This window comes from Amborella trichopoda, chromosome 10 (genome assembly GCF_054954075.1).
Source record: "Amborella trichopoda isolate Santa Cruz 75 chromosome 10, AtrichopodaSantaCruz75HAP2 v2.0, whole genome shotgun sequence".
NCBI classification, from domain to species: Eukaryota; Viridiplantae; Streptophyta; class Magnoliopsida; order Amborellales; family Amborellaceae; genus Amborella; species Amborella trichopoda.
Genome location: NC_142345.1, coordinates 5,222,582 through 5,245,315, shown reverse-complemented (window position 1 = coordinate 5,245,315; position 22,734 = coordinate 5,222,582). Strand labels below are relative to the sequence as shown.

At 37.0% G+C, this 22,734-nt stretch overlaps 1 protein-coding gene across 3 annotated transcripts in view; it reads right to left on the bottom strand.

Annotated features, from left to right (window-relative positions):
- Positions 1-22,734, bottom strand: part of SEC8 (subunit of exocyst complex 8) — an 85,253-nt gene that overhangs the window by 37,249 nt on the left and 25,270 nt on the right. For all 3 annotated transcript variants that reach the window (XM_088850521.1, XM_088850520.1, XM_088850522.1), the window contains exons 10-16: positions 21,119-21,429; positions 20,867-21,024; positions 20,607-20,722; positions 17,002-17,072; positions 7,758-7,888; positions 7,577-7,626; positions 4,842-4,942 (exon numbers count right to left, since the gene is read on the bottom strand). In XM_088850521.1, the coding sequence (XP_088706647.1) occupies positions 4,842-4,942; positions 7,577-7,626; positions 7,758-7,888; positions 17,002-17,072; positions 20,607-20,722; positions 20,867-21,024; positions 21,119-21,429 (938 nt within the window). The remainder of the gene's footprint in view (positions 1-4,841; positions 4,943-7,576; positions 7,627-7,757; positions 7,889-17,001; positions 17,073-20,606; positions 20,723-20,866; positions 21,025-21,118; positions 21,430-22,734) is intronic.

Genomic DNA, 22,734 nt, shown 5'->3' with positions numbered 1-22,734 from the left:
TAAATAAATAAAGAGGGTCTATAGAATACTTCTATGGGAGCATATTGTGCATTTACTCCCTTGGGTAAAAGAGTTATGTAAGATGATGCATTCTACTTGAAACCACTTGAATCACCGACAAGTAATCGGAAAACATAAAATTTGAATTGAGCTCCTAATCACATAGATGTCAAATTCCAAAAAAACTGCACATGATTTTGGAGCTTATTCTCTTATCGAGCATGTATACTATGCTCCCTCAGGACTCGATCAAAAGACCTACTTGGGGGGATATTTTGAATTTGAAATTTTGGGAACCACTTAAGAATTACAGGATGATTATTTTCTAATTTGTTTTTTGAAATTTCAGTTAACACTTAGATCTCACCATATAAAAGTTAGATGGTCCCTATTCAAATCTTCAAACATTATTTTTTTCAACTACATAAAGGGCACAATTAAGAAATTTCTTTTATTGAGTTTAATCAATGGATTGAAGAGGTCGCAACCCCAAAATTTGAGATCCTAAAATCAGTTCTAGGTAGGCTTTTACCCAAAGGATTTAATCGGCATTCTACTCTCATGGGAGTATAATATCTTTTGGCTTCTCTTCAAGTGCATAAGGGGTTTTTGAACAAATAAAATTTAAATTTTGAGTTCTTAATCACTTAGATGTAACCATCTAGAGCATACATGGTCTCTTTTTTCTAAAAAATCTCCCATTTGTTTGCAATTTCTTTAATTTTCCTGAAACAATACTTAATGAGCTACTCAAAAAATGATATCTTTTTTGTGACAAACTTTTATAAGTTATTCTTGTGGGATGGCAATTATGGAATATTTAAAAAAAGGGAGTCATTGAATATTTTATTATTTCCATGAACTATTCAACCACAAGATTCACCATGACCATAAAATAATATGTTTTCACAAAAATATTTAATAAATGTTTTACAATATCCATGAACTTTTCAACCACAAGATTAACCACGACCATAAAATAATATGCTTACACAAGACTATTTTATGCACATGATCACTAAATTGATTTACATAAAAGAACATCCAATTTTCAAATCCACCTACAAAGGAATTGTGCTGCAAAATTTCTCTTTTTTCTAAATTTGGCCCAAATTTACTAAATTTCTTTATATTTTCCCCTCGTTATATTTTGGATTTTCATTTCCAGATCTTAAAATAACATTATTTAAAGGATACAATTCTATATGGCCTAGGCTTTATTAAAACAAAGTAAAACCTCACCTTTAAATCATTGTCCAAAAAGCACTTTGAGAATCAGAAATCCAAATGATGGCTCTAAAATCAATTTTTAACATTGACTATGAAATTTGAAGCTAAAAAAAGGTACGGATCTTGCAGGTCCGTTAACACTTATTTTTAAGGTTAAATGGACAGTCTAGATAGTGTTACATTTTACACTATTTTTAGGGCTTGAAATCCTAATTCTTTCCACAATTATAATGATCAAGGCTGAAATGATCGATTTGAGGGTTCTTTGACGCCAAAACTACAACTTTCGGTAAATTTTGACGTGAGGCTTTACTTATCCTAATAGGGCGATATCACTATCAAACCATTTTCCATATTTAAAACTAGTTCTTGTTTTTTCATTAAATATTCATATTTGAAACTGATCCTAGGTTAGCTAGAGACTAAGGGCATGTTGGATTTTTGTTTTTAAATTATTAGGCTTGTTGGCTATTCTATTTTTAAAAAAGGACATGGTTTCTATGCGACCAGCCTGCATATGGTAGAAATGCGGGTTTGGCAATAAATATATTTTTTAAATATAATTTCATCCTAATTGTTGACGAATATATAACCTTTAACATAGAGATCATGAATATGAAAAAAAAGTTTTTTTTTTGAAAACTAGAAATAATAGTTATATTAAGAAAACATTTGGACCGTTTATTACATTTGTTTTTAGATAGACCACCTATTTGCATCCATCTTTAAGATGGGTGCTTTATAAAGATAGATGCTTTATACCTCTGGACTGCATAATGTAGAAATGTGGTCCAGCCCGCATGAAACAATTGTCCTTAAAAAAATATCCATTTATTGAGAACTGTTAACATTGTATTACTAAGAAAGTAAAAGTTTACAAGAGGAGTGGAGCTGAAAGCACCCTTGCAGGGTGACAATCACTAAAAAAAATACATTAGTCATCCATGGTAAGATAGGCTTATAAGAACACCCATTTTACAAGATATACAGTCAGATATACAAAATAACGAACGAAGTTGTCACATGCTCGTAAGAAGTGGGCTAAGTAGTACGGCTAAGGTCCTGAACAAAAAAAGAGTTAGACCTAGCCTGGTTGTCAATATTGAAGCTAGCTCCCTCCTTCGCCAGAAGATCTACGAGAGTGTTGGACGTCCGCCAAGTAGGCCTCCTCCATGTTTTAAAAAAATATCGATTTATTAAAGAACATTTTCTTACAATTACCTATTCCTCCCCCATGTTGTATATATGTACTTACTTTGATTGCTCGATCTCCAAACTGCCACCTCTGAGATGTTTTCTAGTGCTAAAATCTTCAAAAACGCCCTCTAATAGGCCTAAAAAACTCTGAAACTAAATTTAATCTCAATGGGTGATGTTTGGATCCATTTCACGTAACTTTGAGAAAACCTTCGATCTAATGAAAATCATAAAATCTAGTTTTTTGGAGGTTTCTCTCTCTCTAAAATGGGCTCTAATGGGTTTAGGTTTCAAATGAACCTAAAACCCAACTTTAAAAAAATTAAAAAAAAAATCAAAAAATGCCCCTCAACAAGGGGCATTTCCACCCCTAGGCGGGGCGCAGGACAAGGGCGGCCACCCAGTGCTGGGCGCTGAGCGACCCGCCTAGGAGGGTTCTCAGATGCCTAGGCGGCCACGAAGGGCCAGGCCACCTATTTGGGCCGCCTATGCCTGGGCGAGGCGGTCACGCTCTCTAGACCGCCTAAGCACTAGGCGGTCCGCTTTTTAAAACAATGAACCCAACAAAACCCATGACCCCCAGTCTCATGCAAGGGTTCATGAATGGCTCGTCAAAGCTAGTTAATAAATAATGGAACCAAATTCCCAAACTATGGATTACAATTCCCCCTTAAGAGCAAGTCAAGAACATATCACTATAGTGCATGGAGGATTCTCTCTATGGACATGTATACGTATCCATTTATGGTTGCTTCCTAGTAATGCGACTATTATATGTATATGTCATGCGAAAGTTTATTGAGAATTTAGCCCTCCCTCAAACATGCCTACATGTGCACACAAGAGACCACACAACTCTCTTGGCCTACAAACTATCCCTTGGCATCTCTCCGACCTCAACAAGGGATGGCCGTCTACAAACCTTTTTATGTAGTGCCACATGCCCAGGGGTAAAGGATTTGGACATGACTAGGGTCATAAACCGCTCAACCCTTGGTCAGTCAAACAATACACACTTCCAATGAAGTGTATAATCCACTATAAATGTCTTTTATATGCTCTCAAGGCCTTTAAACGAAACAAACCCCAGCACTTTCTTAGATGGGTTCTTGACTGCCTCAGGTTTTATGTCATGCTTATGTTGAAAATTATTTATATTCTTTTTTTCAATTTTCTTTTTTAGCCTTATATTTTAAATATTTTAATATGTTGCAGAAAAAACACAAACTCTTCCTTCAAATCAGCCAAAGTGCTAAAGCGCTGCCCTTTTCAGGCCAAACCAAAGAAGCCTCTATGAATATGATAATATCGGTTGAGATCAGCGTTAGCTAATTAAGGTGAGTTGACCTGAACTCACACAAGTTCCTCGGGCTTGGCAAGGAGCCAATTGGTAACCCCAGAGTTCACATGGAGACCAAAATAAAAAGGGGGTCCCCCCCCCCCCCCCCCCCCCCCTTTATCAACATTTCTTATAAATCATGCAGCAAATCCAGCTCAACTTTGCATAAACTGCTTTTTGCATAAAACAATCAATGAAACATCATATTTGACAAGAATCATCACTTTTTACATAGATATTGAAGATTTCAAATTAGGTTTCATGCAATTTTGAAAAGTTGTGATTCTTTACAACGATTGGTCAATGTCAATCTTGGATGAAATTTTCATGTTCTTCATCCAATCATAGGATTGTTTCCCACAAAAGAATACTATAAATCTCAGATTTGTGAGTCTTAATTTCATATTCATTTTCAAGAGCTCATATCAGCTTGATCTGAACTCAAAACCCAAATCTAGTTAGGGGATTTGATTGGGGTTGTCTAAGGAAGCATTGAAGGATTTTTTCAATTTAAATGTACATAAACTATCTTTTACATAGAGTTTTTGTTTTCTTTTCATGATGTTTCACAGAGTTTTCCAATTTTCTAGAGTTTTCCGGGCTCTTCAGGGGGAAAACTCAGGCAAATCAACTAGGACTCGCCCAAGCAGCTCAAACCACCCAAAGTTAGAGCCCTGGTTGCAAGTCACATTCTCAAAAATTAGTTGAGAATGAAGGGAGGCATCCGATTTTTGGGACAACAATGTAGATGGCCAGGTGAGATGGGTTTGTTTAGGGGTCTGTTAAATTTAGAAGCATGTGACATGTATAACACTTGTTTGGGATAGTGTTCATTAGTGACAAATTTATGTTGTACAAGAAAAAATGACTTTTACAGGAATTATTGCCCATACTAATTTTGTACGAAGTAGAATGTTAACAATAAAAAATAAAATAAAATAAAATAAAAGGGGATTTTAAACTAATAAAAATATTTCGGCTTAGATTTCCACACATACACATGCAGGAATAAACAATTCATGTATTCTATACAGATAATAAAATAAAAAACAAAAACACAAAAAACAAAACTGACTTGATATGGCTTGTTGAACGCATTTTCGATAATCAACAAACATGGCAGGCAGGAAATGATCCTTAAGAAAGTTCTCAACAAATGCTTGCAAACCATCATTCCTGTAATGCAGAGAAACGAAATAAGTAGCAGCACCAAGTTAAAATCCAAAACAGTAGGACCAGCGACCATGACTTGTAATTTCAACTACATATCCATTATAAATTACTAAACCGGCAAACACAATTTCCAACATAGCCATCAGCAACAAAAATGAACAAGGATAAAAAAATTTGAACATGACCTGAGCTTTGATTGTGACCCCAATGACAAGTATTGACATGAGAAAATTCCCTCATTTCCCTTTACAATATAATCAGCCTTCTTAAGCTTATTAATCATTTCACGAAAAGAAATAAACTACCATTTTGTGACAAATACTGATCTAGAATACACCATCAAGGGTATACGTAAACCTCGGCATTCCATGAGAATTCTGAAAATTCATTTTCTTGGAATTACCTTGGAAAATCTCAACCCTTTAACCTAAGGCATCTAGACTGGAGCAGGCACCATATCAAATGATAAACATTCATTCACAACCTCTAGTTTAATAATGTAGATGTCAGGCACAATTCATGTTACCAACAAATTCAGCTCTGGAATAAAAATTTTAATGTAATAAAGTTCCCAACAAATTTGAAAATTTCAGCCGTGGTTCTTGTGAATGCTCTCCAATTAAAACAAAAAAACACATAGGACCTCAACATTTGATGAACAAAAGGCTTCTAAAAAATCCATTAATAGTTGATTAACAAAAACAATAATGCCCATTCAGGGGGAACCACTACTTACGCTTAGTGCTGTTTCCAAAGTAGAATACAAATTGAGCACTTTCAACCTCAGTTTGGACCGCTCCATCCTACCCATGCTTAGGTCCCGTTTCTAACCCCACTCATTTAGACAATGCCATAATAAAAGTAATTAAAATGTTGGTAATGTCAAAAAAAATAAAAATTTGAACAATAAAAACATAAAAAACAAAAGCATGTTCATCCTCAATCATTTTTTCTTCTTGATATTTTTTTCCTCAATTCTTTATTATCAACATGAATGCATACTAAATAATGAATGAGCAGCACGTTCAACAAAACCTAAATTTCTTTCTATTGCAATGGAACATCATCATCATCATCATCATCATTCAAGCCTCATCCCAAGTATTTGGGATCGGCTACAGGAATCCTGATCCATCATTCAAATAATTCAAACAAATCAAGACTTCTTAATCTAGAACACCACTAGTGCGTCACCACCTTGCAAATATCATACTAAACCCCTACTTAATAAAGGTAGAAGGCATGATAGATATTGCAAGATCATACAACTAAAGCTGGAAATTTGAATCCAAACCACAATGCACATAATGTGCATAATGATACATTCACTCATCAGTAACCTACGAAGATTGTCATAAATAAATTCCAGGATGATAGGAAGACATCTTGAAAGATGCACAAAGAGGCGGTGAAGAATATTCACCAGTTGAAAGTGATCATGGAATCATTAGAATGGTATTTAAGGTATGCAAGCTAGTTGATTCTACTTCTAAGATGTGATTGAAAACACATTGCTTTCCAGAAAACATTGAAGGGGCTCCCCATTTATATCAATGCTCCTCATCCCCTACTTACCATCTCTAGCCAGCCAAAACCACTAACAAACAGTTGTTTCTCTGTCACAAGGACATGAGAAAATTGCAAATATACAAGAGATGTCAATAAAGTGGATACCGAACAATGAAAGAGACAAATGTGGTAAAGAACCGGGAAAACCATTCGCTGGAAAACTTGAGTAATAGGATCAGAGTGAAAGCTTTAGACCAATTGTTGGAAATCAGGCCCATGTCTGTGGTATGGTTGGGGAGGTGATGAAATTAAATAATGGCATTACCTATTGTTTTGTTTGCCTGTCATTCCAGCATCACGATGATAGGAGAACCAATTCATTACAACAAGTTTTTGTTTTTCCATGGAGACAGAGTAATAACGTTTTTAAAAAAATTGAAAACATAACTATCAAAAAGGAATACTGGACAATTTCGTCTATTGGGAATTTATCATTTGTCAGAATATACTTTTTATTATGAAGTTCACTAGCAATAGTCGTACAAGATATATTCGTAGAGCAACATCCATTTTATTTTACCAAATCTGCCAAAAACAACAAGAATATCCTTATAATTCCAAGACTCTACTAATTATCCCAACTAAAACCAACAGGGATAGACACTAAGAACATCGCAAGAGTTATTATGTTGACAATTGTATCCAAAAGGGAAACTAATCAAATTATATAATTGTTATTTCATGCCAATAATGAGCATAGAAGGATGAACTCTCATTTAATGTGTCATGTTCCTTGTTTTCAAAAAGTTGAGTCAGTGTCATTCTACTCATCTTCTAACTATAGAAATGCAAAGAGTAAACCATGCGAGGAGAAAAGCAAAGATCACGACAACCAGGGTTTACAGATAAGCACGACAAAGTGAAAACTCACGAGGTTAACTTAGAATGGATGATAACTGAGGTAAAATGATGAGCCAAAAACCAAAAACACCAAAATGGGAAAAACCAATTCAAATATACCAAACATGCTAGAAGTAATGAAAAAAATAGCATAAGTATGTACATAAACCTAGACATGAAGCTCACAATTATCAAATACTCCTAAAACATAAGTCATAGAAAGCATACCCTAGCTGAGAATACTTGGGGGGCAGCATTGATGCAACTTTATCAGTAAACTGCAGAAATCATATATACCAATAAAAAATAAGCACATACAATTCTAAATGAGCTTATTAACAGATTAAATATATATATATATATATATATATATAAATATAATTTAATAAATGCAATATGCAAATATAACCTGGAGAACGGGTCGATAGAGCGAAGCCACAAGATAAATTCCTTGCTCATTAAGTACGGCAGTAGTCCCATATCCCTCTTGCAGTGTAGTTGGATTCCTCCTACCCCACCCTTGGCGGATACCATCAACTCCTAAATTATGGAAAAACAATTGAGCAATCCTACAACTAAGCATAGAAAAGCATATGTACATTGAAACATTCAAACTTATACGGACATGCACGCATGTGCCCGCAGACACACACATAACAGACATGCATGCATGCGCAGACACACGTAAATATATATGTGTGCCTCAATGCAGATTCAAACGTGAAATCTTAAGAATATTTTATACAATCGTAAGTCCATAATCATTCATAATAACTTGTGCTACTTTTCTCACAGGCAGGATGCGAGGCATGTGCCTACATCCCAACCTGTATATAGGAAGTTATATATTGTAAATTATATATATACATAGGCAAATATGTATGTGCAAGTATATATATATAGGAAAATGGTGAGATTAGCTCAGTAGCTCATATGAACATATGAGTGTATTCTTCTCATCAAGGCACACCTAATAAAAATATTTTAAAAATAATTTGCAAGAAATAAATTGACCAAAATACCCCCAAAATGTATCAAGGGTATTTTGGTCAATTTATTTCTTGAAAATTATTTTTAAAATATTTTTATTAGATTCTCCTGTGTTTAAAGAAGACATGTCTAAAAATTCAAATTATTTGGACTTGTAGAAAAAAATTAAAATTCAAATACGAAATTAGGTCTTGACCGTCCGATCGGCCCAGATTCAATCTAGGCCATTGGGCTCATATCAACACATATATGTTCATATGAGCTAGTAGGCTAATCTCAGTATTTTTCATATATATATATATATATATATATATTGATATTGTTAACAACTTTTTTTATTGAACTGGTAAGGTACAAGAGCGTGGTCCCTCAAATCAGGACCAGGAACAAAAACCAATAAATGGGTGGTCCCAAAGGAAGCCTAGAAACAAAAACAAGTCAAGTAAAACACCTAAGGAACAACATTTTCCGAATTCATCCAAAAAATTGAAGAAGGTAACATTAAGGTAAGGATTGCAAGAGAGCTTTCTCTAAGGTTCTAAATGAACTTAGAAAGTCTAAAGAGGTGGGTAATATAATAGTCGTCCATCTTATTTGACTTTCATTGACCTATATTACAAATATACTAAAACGAAGGTCGGTCGGTACCGGTATAGTTATAAGGGAAGGTCTTGACTTCATGTTATGATAGTAATGTGGTAAGCCCGTACGCCTACTCTTTAGGCTTATGTTCCCAACAGCACTATAGCAATGAGCAACCTCTGCCATAGTCGCCAGTGCTTTGATGTGTAGCCGCCCGAGCGAGAAGATGCGTAGCATCAAAGCCCTCATCAATGAGTGCTTTGACATTGCTACCACTGGTTTTGCTCCTTGCTTGCCTTGCCACTGGCCATTTACATCCGGCCCCCACAAAGAACTCCGATCTATCTACCGACCGATACAGACTGCATGGGCGGAGAGAAGGATGGGCAGTTAAGAAACAACATATTCATAGAATGAGTATAGCTAAGATAAAGATGTTGAGATGGATGAAGAGCAAGACAAGAAAGGATGTAATTCGAAATGAACACATAGCTCAAATAAACGATAAGTTGAGGGAAAGTAGACATAGGTGGTCTAGCAATGTCAAACATCGAGCTAGAATAACATTGGCTAGGAGGGATGTTTCTGCTCAAATGGAAGGCTCTAAAAGGAAAGGGCGAAGGCCTAAAAGGAGATGGATGGAAGCAGTAAGAAATGATATAGTGACTTATTGCCTGCTAAGGGTATGGGCCATGGTAGAGCGGAATGGCAAAATGGGATCAATAGCCAACCCCAAATAGTTGGGATAAGACTTAGATGATGATGATGATGGAATTTCTTAGGTCCTCATCAAATCAAATGTGGTGAATTTGAGGGAGGGATCAACGCTACATTTTGGTCCATTAGGTCGGCAAAATACTTTAAACATATACATAATATACATACAAAAAATAATTTTGATTTATGCACACAATATAGCAGGAGTAATTGATCAAATGCATGGTGTGCTTCATGGGCATAAAGAGATGACAAGCATATACTACAAAGTCAATTTCTAGACATTGATAGAGGAGCACAGATACCCCAAAGGGAAACAATGAAGTCCAACTACCAATCTGATTGTTATAACTGGAGATTTCGTATCCTCGAGACACAATGCCTCTAAGAAATTCTCAACTCGATCCCTAACATGGCTCCCAATGACTTGACGAATCAGGATATCGTGACTGGGGAGATGGGGAGGCTCTTGCGGAAAGCCCACCTTTCAAAGAGGCTTCTTTGACTCATAACGTACGGCTAGGAACAAGCACAGGATCGTGGAGATTATGGGTTCATCACCTCTATGTTCTCAAGGATTCACGATGCATCACGACATTTTTGCAAGATATCCCCTATTAGTTTAATACCTCTCATACTTATCATTCATCCAACCACCCAAACGCAGGTAAGCCAAACCTCATATTGAGCTACAGAGAGCAATCGACTTGGCAGCCACATTTTTTTTTCACTGTCACTCACGACGGGGGTTGTTCAGGTCGGACGAACGAAACGAGGGGGAGGCAAGAATGAAGGGGAGGCCATTGAAAGACCAAAAGCCTTCAGGGATATTTTGATCAAACAGAAAATTAAGGTCGAACAATCATTATGTTCCTTCCTAGCCCAGCCTGCCTCCATTTTTTCGTCGGTCATGCATTGATATGAAGCACTACCAACAAGGGCCTAACATGAAGCAGATTCCAGGCAACGGCTTTTGACAATGAACCCCAAGCAAATTTGATGCAACCAGCAAAGCCAGTGGAGGCCTACTCATCACTTGCTTTACTATGAAGACATCAAAGGAAAGCATTATGAGGGCGAAAGAGGGCTAAGATCCATTATTAGTCAATAAAGAAACTGAGTTACTTGCTAGACTTATTCATGAAGGAATTTCAGCCTTGGGCTTCGAGTCGAGGTCAGGCACCACGTCATAACACGCAAGACTTAGGCACAACAATTGCAGCTAGAATAATGTTGACGTCCTTTCTTTTGTAGATATAAGCTTCAATGAGTGGAAACCCAGACATGCTCTGCAGTATGAGTGTCATAGAGTCCCATGATATGATGAGTAAGTATTAACTTAAAGTAACAAGAGGAGTATACTAAACCTTTAAAACGGCCTCATCTTGCAACACAACTGAACTTGTTGTCTTAAATGTGGGGGGTTGCCTTCTTTTCTTTTCCATTCAGCGAATTCAATAGAATTTTTATAAAACATTCTGAAAACAATAATCAGCTTAATAAAAAACCCTAATGCAACTGGTATTTATAAACTTTGCTTCCCTTTCTGAAACACAAAATTTATAAACTTTACTCGAACTTCCTTATCCTAATTTTAATGCAATTAGAACCAATTAAAATTGATACTAATTTGACATGTTTGCCCTAAAGAAAACAAAATAATAAAGACTCATCCCAAACATTACCTTATCAAATGGCCATAACTTATTGTCCAGGCATTACAATGACCATTATGAAGCCATTCTAGAAAGAAACTAAAAACCCTACAATGCCAAAATCTGCTACACAGATTTGTCTCAACAAACTATGCTGACAAACACCTTTAAAGGACTGAATGTTCGCCCTGAAGATTGTTGCACAAAGTCCGCATCCATCAGTCTCCCTAGTTAGAGAGAACTCAACCTCGAGTTCTTATCATCCATTAACTTCTTCCATTGCTTATGCTTGTTGCACAAAGTCTGCATGCATCAGTCTCCCTAGTTAAAGAGAACTCACCCTCTAGTTCTAATCAATCAGTAACTTCTTCCATTGCTTATGCATCAATCTCCTTCAGCTCCTTTAAAAATCCATGAATTCCCTAGACTTCTGCTAACAACCTCAGTTTGACCATCAATCTAAAGATGATATGTGCCACTATATTGGAGTCAAGTGCACAACTTCTTCCGTAGGGTTCGCCAATGAACCACGAATTTTGTTTAAGTAACAGTCTTACTCCATGAAGGCAAACCACCTCCTTGAAGAAGAAATCAGCTGCAAGCAAGACATCACAAATGTCCATGCAAGGAATAAAATGAAGAAAAAAGCATTCTATCACAACAAAGACAGATTGCCAATCCCTAGTAATGGAGGACGTCCCACTATGACATTAGTACAAGGGCAAGTAAAATTAGGAAGAGGGGTGTACGATCTGGTACAGAGAGATCGGCCCTTGGCTACCTGAAAAACCATGCATCTTTCTACAAACCAACACTTGCTTGAGCTAAGAGCAATCATAGTTTTCCTCACCAATGAAATTATCATGTCTCTCCCAAAATACCCACCAAGACCTCAACTGTGCAACTAAAAGCTAATCTAGATTGGATGATAACCTTTAGGAATGCATAACTGACCCAATTTGAAAAGAAAATCATCCTGCAGTACATAGTTAGAAAGAGGAACCTTGCCGACCAACACACACTGATCAAGAATCTTACAACAGTTATGGATCAGTAGCACAAAATTGTGGAAGGATTACAATCCCAATCACCAAGTTTGGAAGAATCCCAAACAAGTAGGATCCCCTGCTTAATGCATCAGCCAATTTATTTTGGCTGCCCAACTTATGATGGATCACAAAAAGAAACTCCTCCAAATAAGCAACTCACTTCGGATGGCGCCAATTCAATTTTTTCTAAGGATTCAAAAATTTTAGCACCTCATCAACTGCAAACAATAAATTGCTATAAGATAATGGCGCCAATGCCTGGAAGCTTGCACAATAGCATAGGAATCATTCTCATAGCTAGAACACTTACCCAGGATTCATTGAAATTTTCACGAAAGAAGCCCATGAATAATGCCCTCTTGGCTAAGGACAGCTCCAATAGCTACATATGAAGCACCACGCTTCACCTGAAAAGTGATCTCAAAAACAGGGAATGCCAAACAAGGAGCATTAGTCAACTTTTATTTTACAAATCTAAAAATCTCTTCAGCTGCCTTGGCATACTCAAATAACCATTTCTTCATGTAATTGGTAATAGGTGCAATATTGGTGCTGAAATTTCTAATAAACCTCCGATATAAATGATGAGAACTCCTCAACTTTCTCACTATTTTAGGAGTAAGCTGATCCCATTTTTTAAGGCATTTTCATGACTGTACAATAATCAGGTGAGGCCAGCGCAAAGCCAAGGCTTTAATCATTGACTAGGACTGTAAATAAGAATATCATTATAATGCACAACCACTAGTTTAATACTTTCTAAAAAGGCGAAGCACCAAGTTAAGGACCCGCATAAAAGTGCTCGGGGCATTGGACAACACAATGGCATCACCAACCACTCATATAAACCCTCCAAAGTCTTAAAAGTTGTTTTCCACTCATCTCTAGAGTGAATACGAGTATGGTGATATCTGCCCTTCCAAATCAACTGAAAAAGGACATTTGACCCAATGACATATCAAGCAAATCACCCAAATAGCAAGTACAAAAGCAATACTTAACTATGATCTTACTGTTGGACCTACTATCTACACACATATGCCAAGAACATTCTTTCTTTGGAGTTAACAGTCCAGGGACAGCACATGGACTTAAAAACACTCTCGAGTTAACCACTTATTTAACAATTGATTACCTGCCGATCCAATTCTTCCTGCTCTTAGGACTCATACGGTAACGTAGCAAGCTAGGAAGAGTAGCACTATGGACCAAATCAACGCAATGTTGTACATCTTGCATAAAGGCAAACCATCAGGCAAATACTCAGGCATGACATCAGTAAACTCCTCAATTAAAGATGTAATAGGGCTACGAATAGAATCAATACAAGAATCATCTGCTATCAATGTATACAACTTTTTCTTCCTACTCACCTCAAGAAGCCAATTTAAGTAGAGTTTAACTCTCCTTCCCCTTCTTGATTTCGGGCTGATTATTGTCCTTTTAACAGTTTGAAGGTTTTTTTTTTTTTTCTAAGAACATTAATAGTTGCAAGGTAATATTAACAGCATCCTTCCAAAAAATATACACATTGTGTTCCCCTTAGTGTATTTAGAATAATCATTCTGCCATGGGTGAACTGATAGTATATGGCATGCATCCATAAGCAGCTCATTAGACCACAGATTTATAGGTTTAACCAATAGAAAATTTAGCCAACGAACAAGAATTAACAGGTGTGTTGTTACCTCTTCTGTACAACAAGATTTTGCATGATTGAGGATGTTCTCACACTTATTTTTAAGTTTATCCACCATCTCCAGCGACACCATGTTGCCGCATCTTCCACTGTCAATAACAATCATCTACACCTTGCCCTAGGTCGTGCATCTCATGCAGAAAATACTGATTCAAAGCCACCACACTTATACAACTTTGGGGTTGATAAACACTACCTAAAAACGAGAAATTTGCCTCCTTCAGGATACAAAAAAGCACTGCCACCTTTGGACTCTCCATCACAAACAAGCCCGCATCAATGTCACCTTCATAATCAATATCCCCATTGTATAGATGTGTTCACGCCTTCCTTAGGGCACTCAAAAGATTGATGCCCAGGCTCACCATTTGTAAAACACTTTGGCCCCTGCTTTCAAACTTGAAGGGGCTTATTCACCATTAGGCCTTTTCCTACCTTAGATCCCTCACTGGACTGAGGACTTGAATCACCTCTCGTTGTTTATGATGTACACTGCATCCCTTTTGAACTTAAACAAAAAAAAAACCAACTATAAGAGGGATTTATAGGTCTCTTCAACTTCATTTCACCCTATAGAGCCAACCAATATGCTTCTTTGAGACTGAGACTCGATGCATAATTAACAAGTCAAGAAACTAATTTTCAGGCCACTTGTGTATCTTACAATGAGCCGATCAACTTTCTCCTTGACCTCATTGTTCATCAATACATAAAAGTCATCTGTGTACTCTTGCAAGTCAATCCATTTGTCGAAGATAATGAATTGCAAATATAATTCTTGTGCATTAAAAGGAAAAAACATGACTTGATCTTCTTTCAAGTCACAATTTTGTCATTTCCTTAACTAACCCATAGCGTGCAACTGCTGCCACTAAATTAGAGCATGACATTTCAACCAGGTAGCCATGTATTTAACCTTTTTCCCCTATGATAATTCTTTCCACTCAAAGAGGGTTTCAATACTAGCAATTCAATCCAATCCAAACATTCATCAAGCTGTAACTAACTAAAAGATTCAGGCACATCAACACTAATACCTCAATTGAGAGCTCGTACCAAAAACTCTTCAAGAGCAGCTGATTCATCTCTCCCTAGTTGTGGAACAGATTGTTCTCCAATTCAGCCTCAGATCTATCACTTTCATGGGCAACCGAACCTTGATCTGATCAATCTTGATGCAACTCGTGCAATAGTTCCTCAAGTGTCTTCAATCGGTTTTAGCACACCATGTGCCAATTCCTCTAGTGTCCACATTATTTTACTGATATCGTCCATCATATCGACTCCACAGCTTCGAACACGACCAACTCGACCTTCTCTAGCAACCATAGTGCAGCGCAACATACAGCAGTTCTAGGGTGCTTTAAGAGATGAGCCTGACTTCTTAACAACTGATGCCAATTTGAAAAACAAAAAGGATTCAAAGAAACATAACGCACTGATTGAGAATTAATGGAAACTAACAAGCATAGCTTCATGGCTCAACGAATGAACGAATTCAATGGAGTTATTAAAGACTTTCTAGAAACAATAATCAACTCTAAAAATGAAATTTTATTGACCCTGTTTATAAACCTTATTTGGATACCCTAATCCTCATTCTAATGTAATTAGACCATCTAACTAAAACCTAAATACAAATTTGACATTTATGCCCTAGAGAAAATAAAAAAGAATCAAAACTAAATACAAATTTGACATTTATGCCCTTGACAAAATTAAAAAAACAGACTCATCCTTAGAAACCATAGATTTTCACTCTGGCTAAAAATACCCTAACTTCAAATGCCCATAGATTTTCACTCTGGCTTCAGAATGACCATTATGACTCCATTCCATAGAGGAAATTGAAAGCCATAAACTCAAAATCCACTATGCATTTTTTGCCCAACGAACTAGGATGAAAAATACTTCTCAAGGTCTGACTTCAGACATGAAGTTTGCTCCGCGAATTCTGCCTACATCAACACTCATTGATCTAGTGGCAACATAGAAAAGAAAAATTTTGATAACAATTCACAGAATATGGGTAGGGAACATAGATAACAATGGATTGACTTAGGTGGGGTCCAATTCACAGATATGGGTAGGGAACTAGACACAGATAGAGAGAACAGGGATACAGCTAAGCATTTGTTGAATCACAGGATGCATATAAAGTATGAGTATCTTACACAACACATCTCTAAATATATATTACAGCATGTATAATATAGAAATACTGGCATGAAATACATTGCTACACATACATGCCATATCATATGGCATACTATTATAATGTATTCATATTATTATTTATTTATATTATCTTATAATTATGCCATTCCATATTTACAAGTATCTTAGCAGTATCTTGTATCAACATCATTGTTGACACAGTACGACAAGAATATAAAGTAACCATGCATCATAGTATCCAATGAAGATCCTCCATAACGATTTCAAATTTCAGCATCATTTTTTACCGTTTAGCTTTTCAAAATCTTCATGTTCAAAATGTCACCTTTCGCAAGAACAACTTAAACAACTCCATCATGCATTAACCTCCATTTTAGGAAACTGAAAACTGAGAATATTTAGATGACAATGACTAACAAGCACGAATGGATGAATTCTTTACTCCTTTTGTCTATATGTTGAAAGAAAAACTCACCTAATAAAAAACATAGTCAGATGAAAATCACCATGACTTAAACAGGATGAGTGACAAGCAGAAATTTAGGTAGGAACACTTCCTTTAGATAGATGAAAGCAACATGGAAAATATTACCACACCTATGGACCACGTGAAGGTACTTTATATTAATGAACCATGACCAAAATAACAGACTTATAACAAACCACCACATGAAACCAAGAAATCACACTAAGAAGCCAGCTTATAAGTGTGATGTCGCCATTAAAAAAATCAGTCATGACATATGTACAAACATTAATAAGATTGCATGGTTCAAGTCAAACCTTGGATGGAAACAGAAGCTGCTGCATCTGTAAAGCGGAAAGCAAAAGAAAGACCCTCCTCAGATCCATCCCTGTTTTGAAGCAACATAGAAGACAATTTTAACCTAGCCAATATAACAAACTAAATAAAAAAGTTCAAGAAATAATACACCAAACATCTCTAAAGAAAGAACTAACAAAGGAAATATAAGTCTATTTGCCAGTGATAACACACACACAATCCAAAAGAAAAGGTGATTGTACTTTGCAAGGTCATCAAATCAGTTAATTCTCTGTTTCCATTAACTAGGAACGCAATACACGGCATGTGAAATTGAGGAAAAGGAAGTTTGACCCAATGACATCATAATGCTGAATCATATACATCAGTGGGTGCATGAACCTTAGATAATATATGTGTGCCTTACCCAAGCTTGGGCTTAAAAAGCAGTTAATCTTGCGCTGTGACCTTATTGGGAGCAACATGGAGCTCATGAGACCCAAAGCCTGGGCCGCAATTTCCACAGATTACATGGCCTAGGTTCATGAGCATATGTGTCTTAGCCATGACTTGGGTTCATAGAGCTCATGAATGCCCTGTCGCAATGGGACCCCACCTAAGGAAATGACTAATGTGTTTCACAAGAACACAGCCAGCCCATGAGTTTCATTCCCACGACCTATACCTGTGAGCCAGCCACATAAAGGCCCTTGGCACATGTGGCCCTGGTGGCCCAATGCATAAGGCTTTAAACCCAGGGGAATATAACCTGTGAAAGCAGATCCATTTTGAGAATATGGCCAAGATATCAAAATAGCGCAAAAGTTCCTTTTTTACCTTGCAACATGTTAACCCTATACGATCATTATAATGGGTGAAACCTTAAGTGTTCATGGAAAGAAAATATTTACATGTCCCATATGGTTTGGGGTACTCATTTGGTCCAAAAGTCCCAGGAAAAATCTTATAACCTATGGTGGTTAAGAAGACTGATTTTATAATTATATTTTTTAAAAAAAAAGACGAAGAAGAAGTGGAATAAGATAAACTACACTTACCTCAAAACAAGAAGTTTAATTTAAGAAGCCTAAGGATCACATTACACATTTCTCTCGAGATAAAATTGCAAGCTAAAATAAATTATGAGGCTCTCTTTATCATATTTTATTCAAGGAAAATATTTTAAAATTTACTTAAGGAAAAGAGAGTAAGGGCTCGTTTAAGAGTGAGGATCAAAGGGTCTTTGTGAAGGATAAAAAGGTCAACAAAAGGTAGAGAGTTTATTTTCAAAGATTATTAAATAACAAACACAATAGGAACATAGCAGTAGAAGGAACCATTGGCATAAATGAGGGCGGATGTCATTGATACATTCATAGGATAAGGATATCAGAAGTGAAAGAAGCTTTGAAGATGATGAAGAAAGGAAAGGCTTTAGGACCATATGGCATTCCAATAGAGGTTTGGAAGTGCATATGTTGAGAACAACGAAAATGTCAGACGAATGAAGGAAAAGTATTGTGGCATTATTTACAAGAACAAACGAGTCACACAAAATTGTGCGAACTATCGAGGGATCAAACTTATGAAGTCGTAGAGAAAGTGATTGAGCAACAACTAAGGCATGAAACGAATGTATCAGAAAACCAATGCAGTTTTATGCTAGGGAGATCAACAATGGAGGCTATTTTCCTACTTAGACAATTGATTGAGAAAGTTTAGGACAAAGGGAGATGACCTGCATATGGTCTTTATTGATCTAGAGAAAGCTTACAATAGAGTACCAAGAGATTTAATTTAGGCGGTGTTGGAAAAGAAAGGAGTCTCCAAACACTACATCGACTTGGTGAGAGATATGTATGAAGTAGTGTTAACTAATGTAGTAACAACTAGTGGAGAGACGAATGGGTTTTTCAAAGACAATAGATCTACATCAGGAGTTAGCAATAAGTTCATACTTCTGTCTTAGATATGGACGACTTATCTAGGCACCTACAAGATGAAGTATCGTCGTACATGTTATTCGCAGATGACATAATTTTGATCCATGAGACTCGAAAAGCGTAAACACATAGTTAGAACTATGAAGGGATGTTTTATAATCAGAAGGTTTTAAAACTAGCCGGACTAAGACAGAGTACATGGAATGCAAGCTTAGTAATAATACGAGTAAAGACGAGGAAGTAATTAAATTATATGGCCAATAAACAGCAAAAGAGCACACTTTCGATATCTTGGGTCAATAATCCATGAAAATGGAGAGATTGAGGAAGATGTCACACATAGAATTAGAGCTGGGTGGGCGACGTGGAGATGAGCAACTGGAGTTTTATGTGATCGTTGCATACCAATGAAGCTGAAGGGCAGGTTTCAATAGGGAAATAGTGAGACCAGCTTTGCTTTATAGGCTAGAATGTTGGGCAGTCAATAAACAACATACCCATAGAATGAGTGTAGCTAAGATGAGCATGTTGAGATGAATGAGTGGCACGACAAGAAGGGATAGAATTCAAAATTAATACATTCGGGAGAATTTAGGCGTGGTACCTATAGGTGATAAGATGAGAAAAAGTAGATTTAGGTGGGCTGGCCATGTGTGGTGTAGACACAGTACAACACTTATTAGAAAGTGCGAGTTAGTTCAAGTGGAAGGCTCAAATAGGGCAAAGGGTAGGCCTAAAAGGACATAGTTGGAAGTTGTGAGAAACGATATTGGAACTTATGGCCTCACTGAGGGTATGGCCCTTAATAGAGCAGAATGACGGACCAAGATTCTCGTAGCCGACCCCAATTAGTTGGGAAAAGGCTTTGACGATGATGATGATGATGATAGTACGGGCTTGTTTATGTATAGGGCATAAGTTGTCGCACAAAACTGCCCTACTCGGCATAAGTGTAAAAAACCTTTTCAATGGTCTTGCATACATTGCAAAAAGCAGCATTACCATAAAAGCAAGGCCAACATGCCGATCAAACCCATACCAAACACCCAATTATGTGGTCTGCCATATAAAGTCTTGCTTTCCACGATGTATAAACATCCTAAATTACAGGGGATATTTAACAAACAGAGCCTTAACCCCACCTAAATGTTTAGTTAAATTTATTGCGGATCATATGTAAGTTTTAGATGCTTCAAATTTCAGCATGTGAACAAGCACTTAAAGCATGAAAATATTGCCTTAAAGGATAATGATAATAGTGTTAACGCCTTCTCCATGTTTCATATTGATGCCTATGATGCTCTGAATATTTTTAAATCTCAATCAGAGGAAGGCACTAGACTGTGGAACAATAAGTTGTCAGAATCAGTCATTAGGTTTACAAAGATTTCATAATCTTCAGGATCAACAGAAATTTTAACTGCTAAATTATAAATAGAGAATGTGTTAGTGACAGCTTGCATTGATTCTTTCCTTCACATTTTCATCATTCCGTGTTTGTTAAACAGTAAATTAGGAACTGCCAAAGAACAAGTCATGTCAGGTTTGTATTTATGAGAAGAGGTGAACCAAGACAAATAAAGTAATTCATTTACAAAACAAAAAGTCCAAAAATAAGCTATGGCAAGAAGAATATATGATTCAACTAATTCTGAAGCAATAAGCTGATGACTAGCACCCACTTTGTATCCTTGGAAGGAACTTTGCTTGCAAGCCTGGCTGTTTGAACAGCAGCATCTGCAGATGCAGCTTCCGGAGTTGCCCGCAGAATTTCACATATGAGTTGTTGGCATTCACTCTTTTTACATCAACCAAAGTCAACCCAAACAACAGAAAAGTGAAGAAAACCATTAATGAGTACTTTAATAACAGGATAGTATCCTGCAGTAAAAGGATGATCAAGCCCTAGAAGAATCAAAATGATCTAAACATAAATATTTACCTGTAAGACAACCAATGCAAATCCCACACTATAGCCTCCCGTAACCTGTGAAGCTTCAGAATCAGGACTCCAGTTTATATCACCATTGATTGTCTCTGGATTTTCATTTTTCTGTGCTAATCGTGACTCCAAAAGCTCACCAACTAGAACATGATTTTCTGTTTGTTGCACAATTTGTAGAAGTAAGCAATGAACCCAACTGCTAACCAAAATTGGTATGGGTCAGTCAACTCATGAGCAGGAATTTCTTACCTAGTATTCGAATAATAGTATCGAGAACACCATCCAAAAGTTCACGTGAAGCAGCCTGTGCAGCACCAGTGGGAGCCATTGCTTGTGAAACAGGACTAACAGCCCATAGAGCACCCATGGGCGACATTTTACTTGAGTTCTTTTGCTTCAAAGCTATGTAGTTTTCCACGATTGTTCCCTTCGAGTACTTTACAACTGGAGTGGCAGCTTGGGACTCCCGATCCTTGCATAACCTTGATGACTTAAATACAGAAGCTTGAGCTTTGATTTTGGATGTGATAATCTCCTGGACAGTCGGCCGCAATCTTTGACTGTCAAAGAGCAAAATTGGCATTGGGAGAGCACAGAAAACTCAGCATGCATACAAAAGCTATCAAGTTTGACTACCAATGCAATAACTATATCTAGTTGATCTAACTATGACAAAATCAATATTGTTATTAAACCACTACTTTAGGAAATACAAGAGTTTGACCCAAGTACAGAATAAAAAGATCATCCATCTGTCTAAATACGAAAATGACAAAATAACCACGAGAAAATAAGGACAAGAGAAGTTCAATATTACAGACATTGTCCTAATTTCAACTCATAATTTGGGCAAGAAGAACCTCAATACTTACTATCCATTAGTACATAAACAAAGTACCAACCTTATAAAGGTAATAATCATCAGCTAATTCAAGCAAGCCCCAAATTTTGTTTTACAATAGTTCAGGAAAAACTATGATGGCTGCTCCTTAGGCAACCCGGGCCATGCAGGGGCAGGTGGGGTCTTCAGGGACCACAACCAAACCATTCTCTTCACATTCTCTGAGTATCTTGGACTACAGGACTCCCAGTTCGCAGAATCTATGACTCTCCTTAGAGGCCTACAATGTTTCGATCAGTCTTGGGGTCATTCCCTCATGGTGGAGGGGGATGCAAAGAACATCATTTCTTGGGCTTCAGGGACTACGACCCCACCTTGTACCTTTTATCCATTTTTGATGAGATTGACTACCTTTGCAGGGAGATGACAGTATCATGGACTCGTATCTCGAGGACATCAAACAGGCTCACCGATCTGCTGGCTAAGGATGGAGCTTCAGCACATGAAGTAGCTTAGCCACGCCCTTCTCTCTAGGCTGCCTGCTGTTTGGGTCCTCTTCTTCTCCAACCCACACAAACTGGCTGTCCCTTTTGCCAGGGCTTTTGATTTTTGCTCTCCCTCTCTTTCTTGTCTCTTTGTCTCTTGTACATGTACAAAATACAATGTAAGGGGAAAATCTATAACCCCATTTTGTATAAGGTCTTCTGACCTATTCTTTTTTACCAGGAGACTCTCTAAGAATTTCCTGGAATAACCTTGTATCTCTCTCTCTCTCTTTTTCAATACAACAGTTAACAGTTCTCAAAAAAAAATAGTTCAAGCAAGATATTCAGTGTTCTCTTCAATCTTACACACAAGAGACTGCAAAGGGCGCTATGATACATGCCAATCACGCTTCTGTAAACCAAGCTTAATAAGACGGGTCCAAACTAGCCAGCTCGGACCAGAAAGCGCCGAACCAATACCCTGTCCAGTCGGTCATGCGGCTTCAAACTGCTATGGCCAGTGAACCAGCATCAAGCCA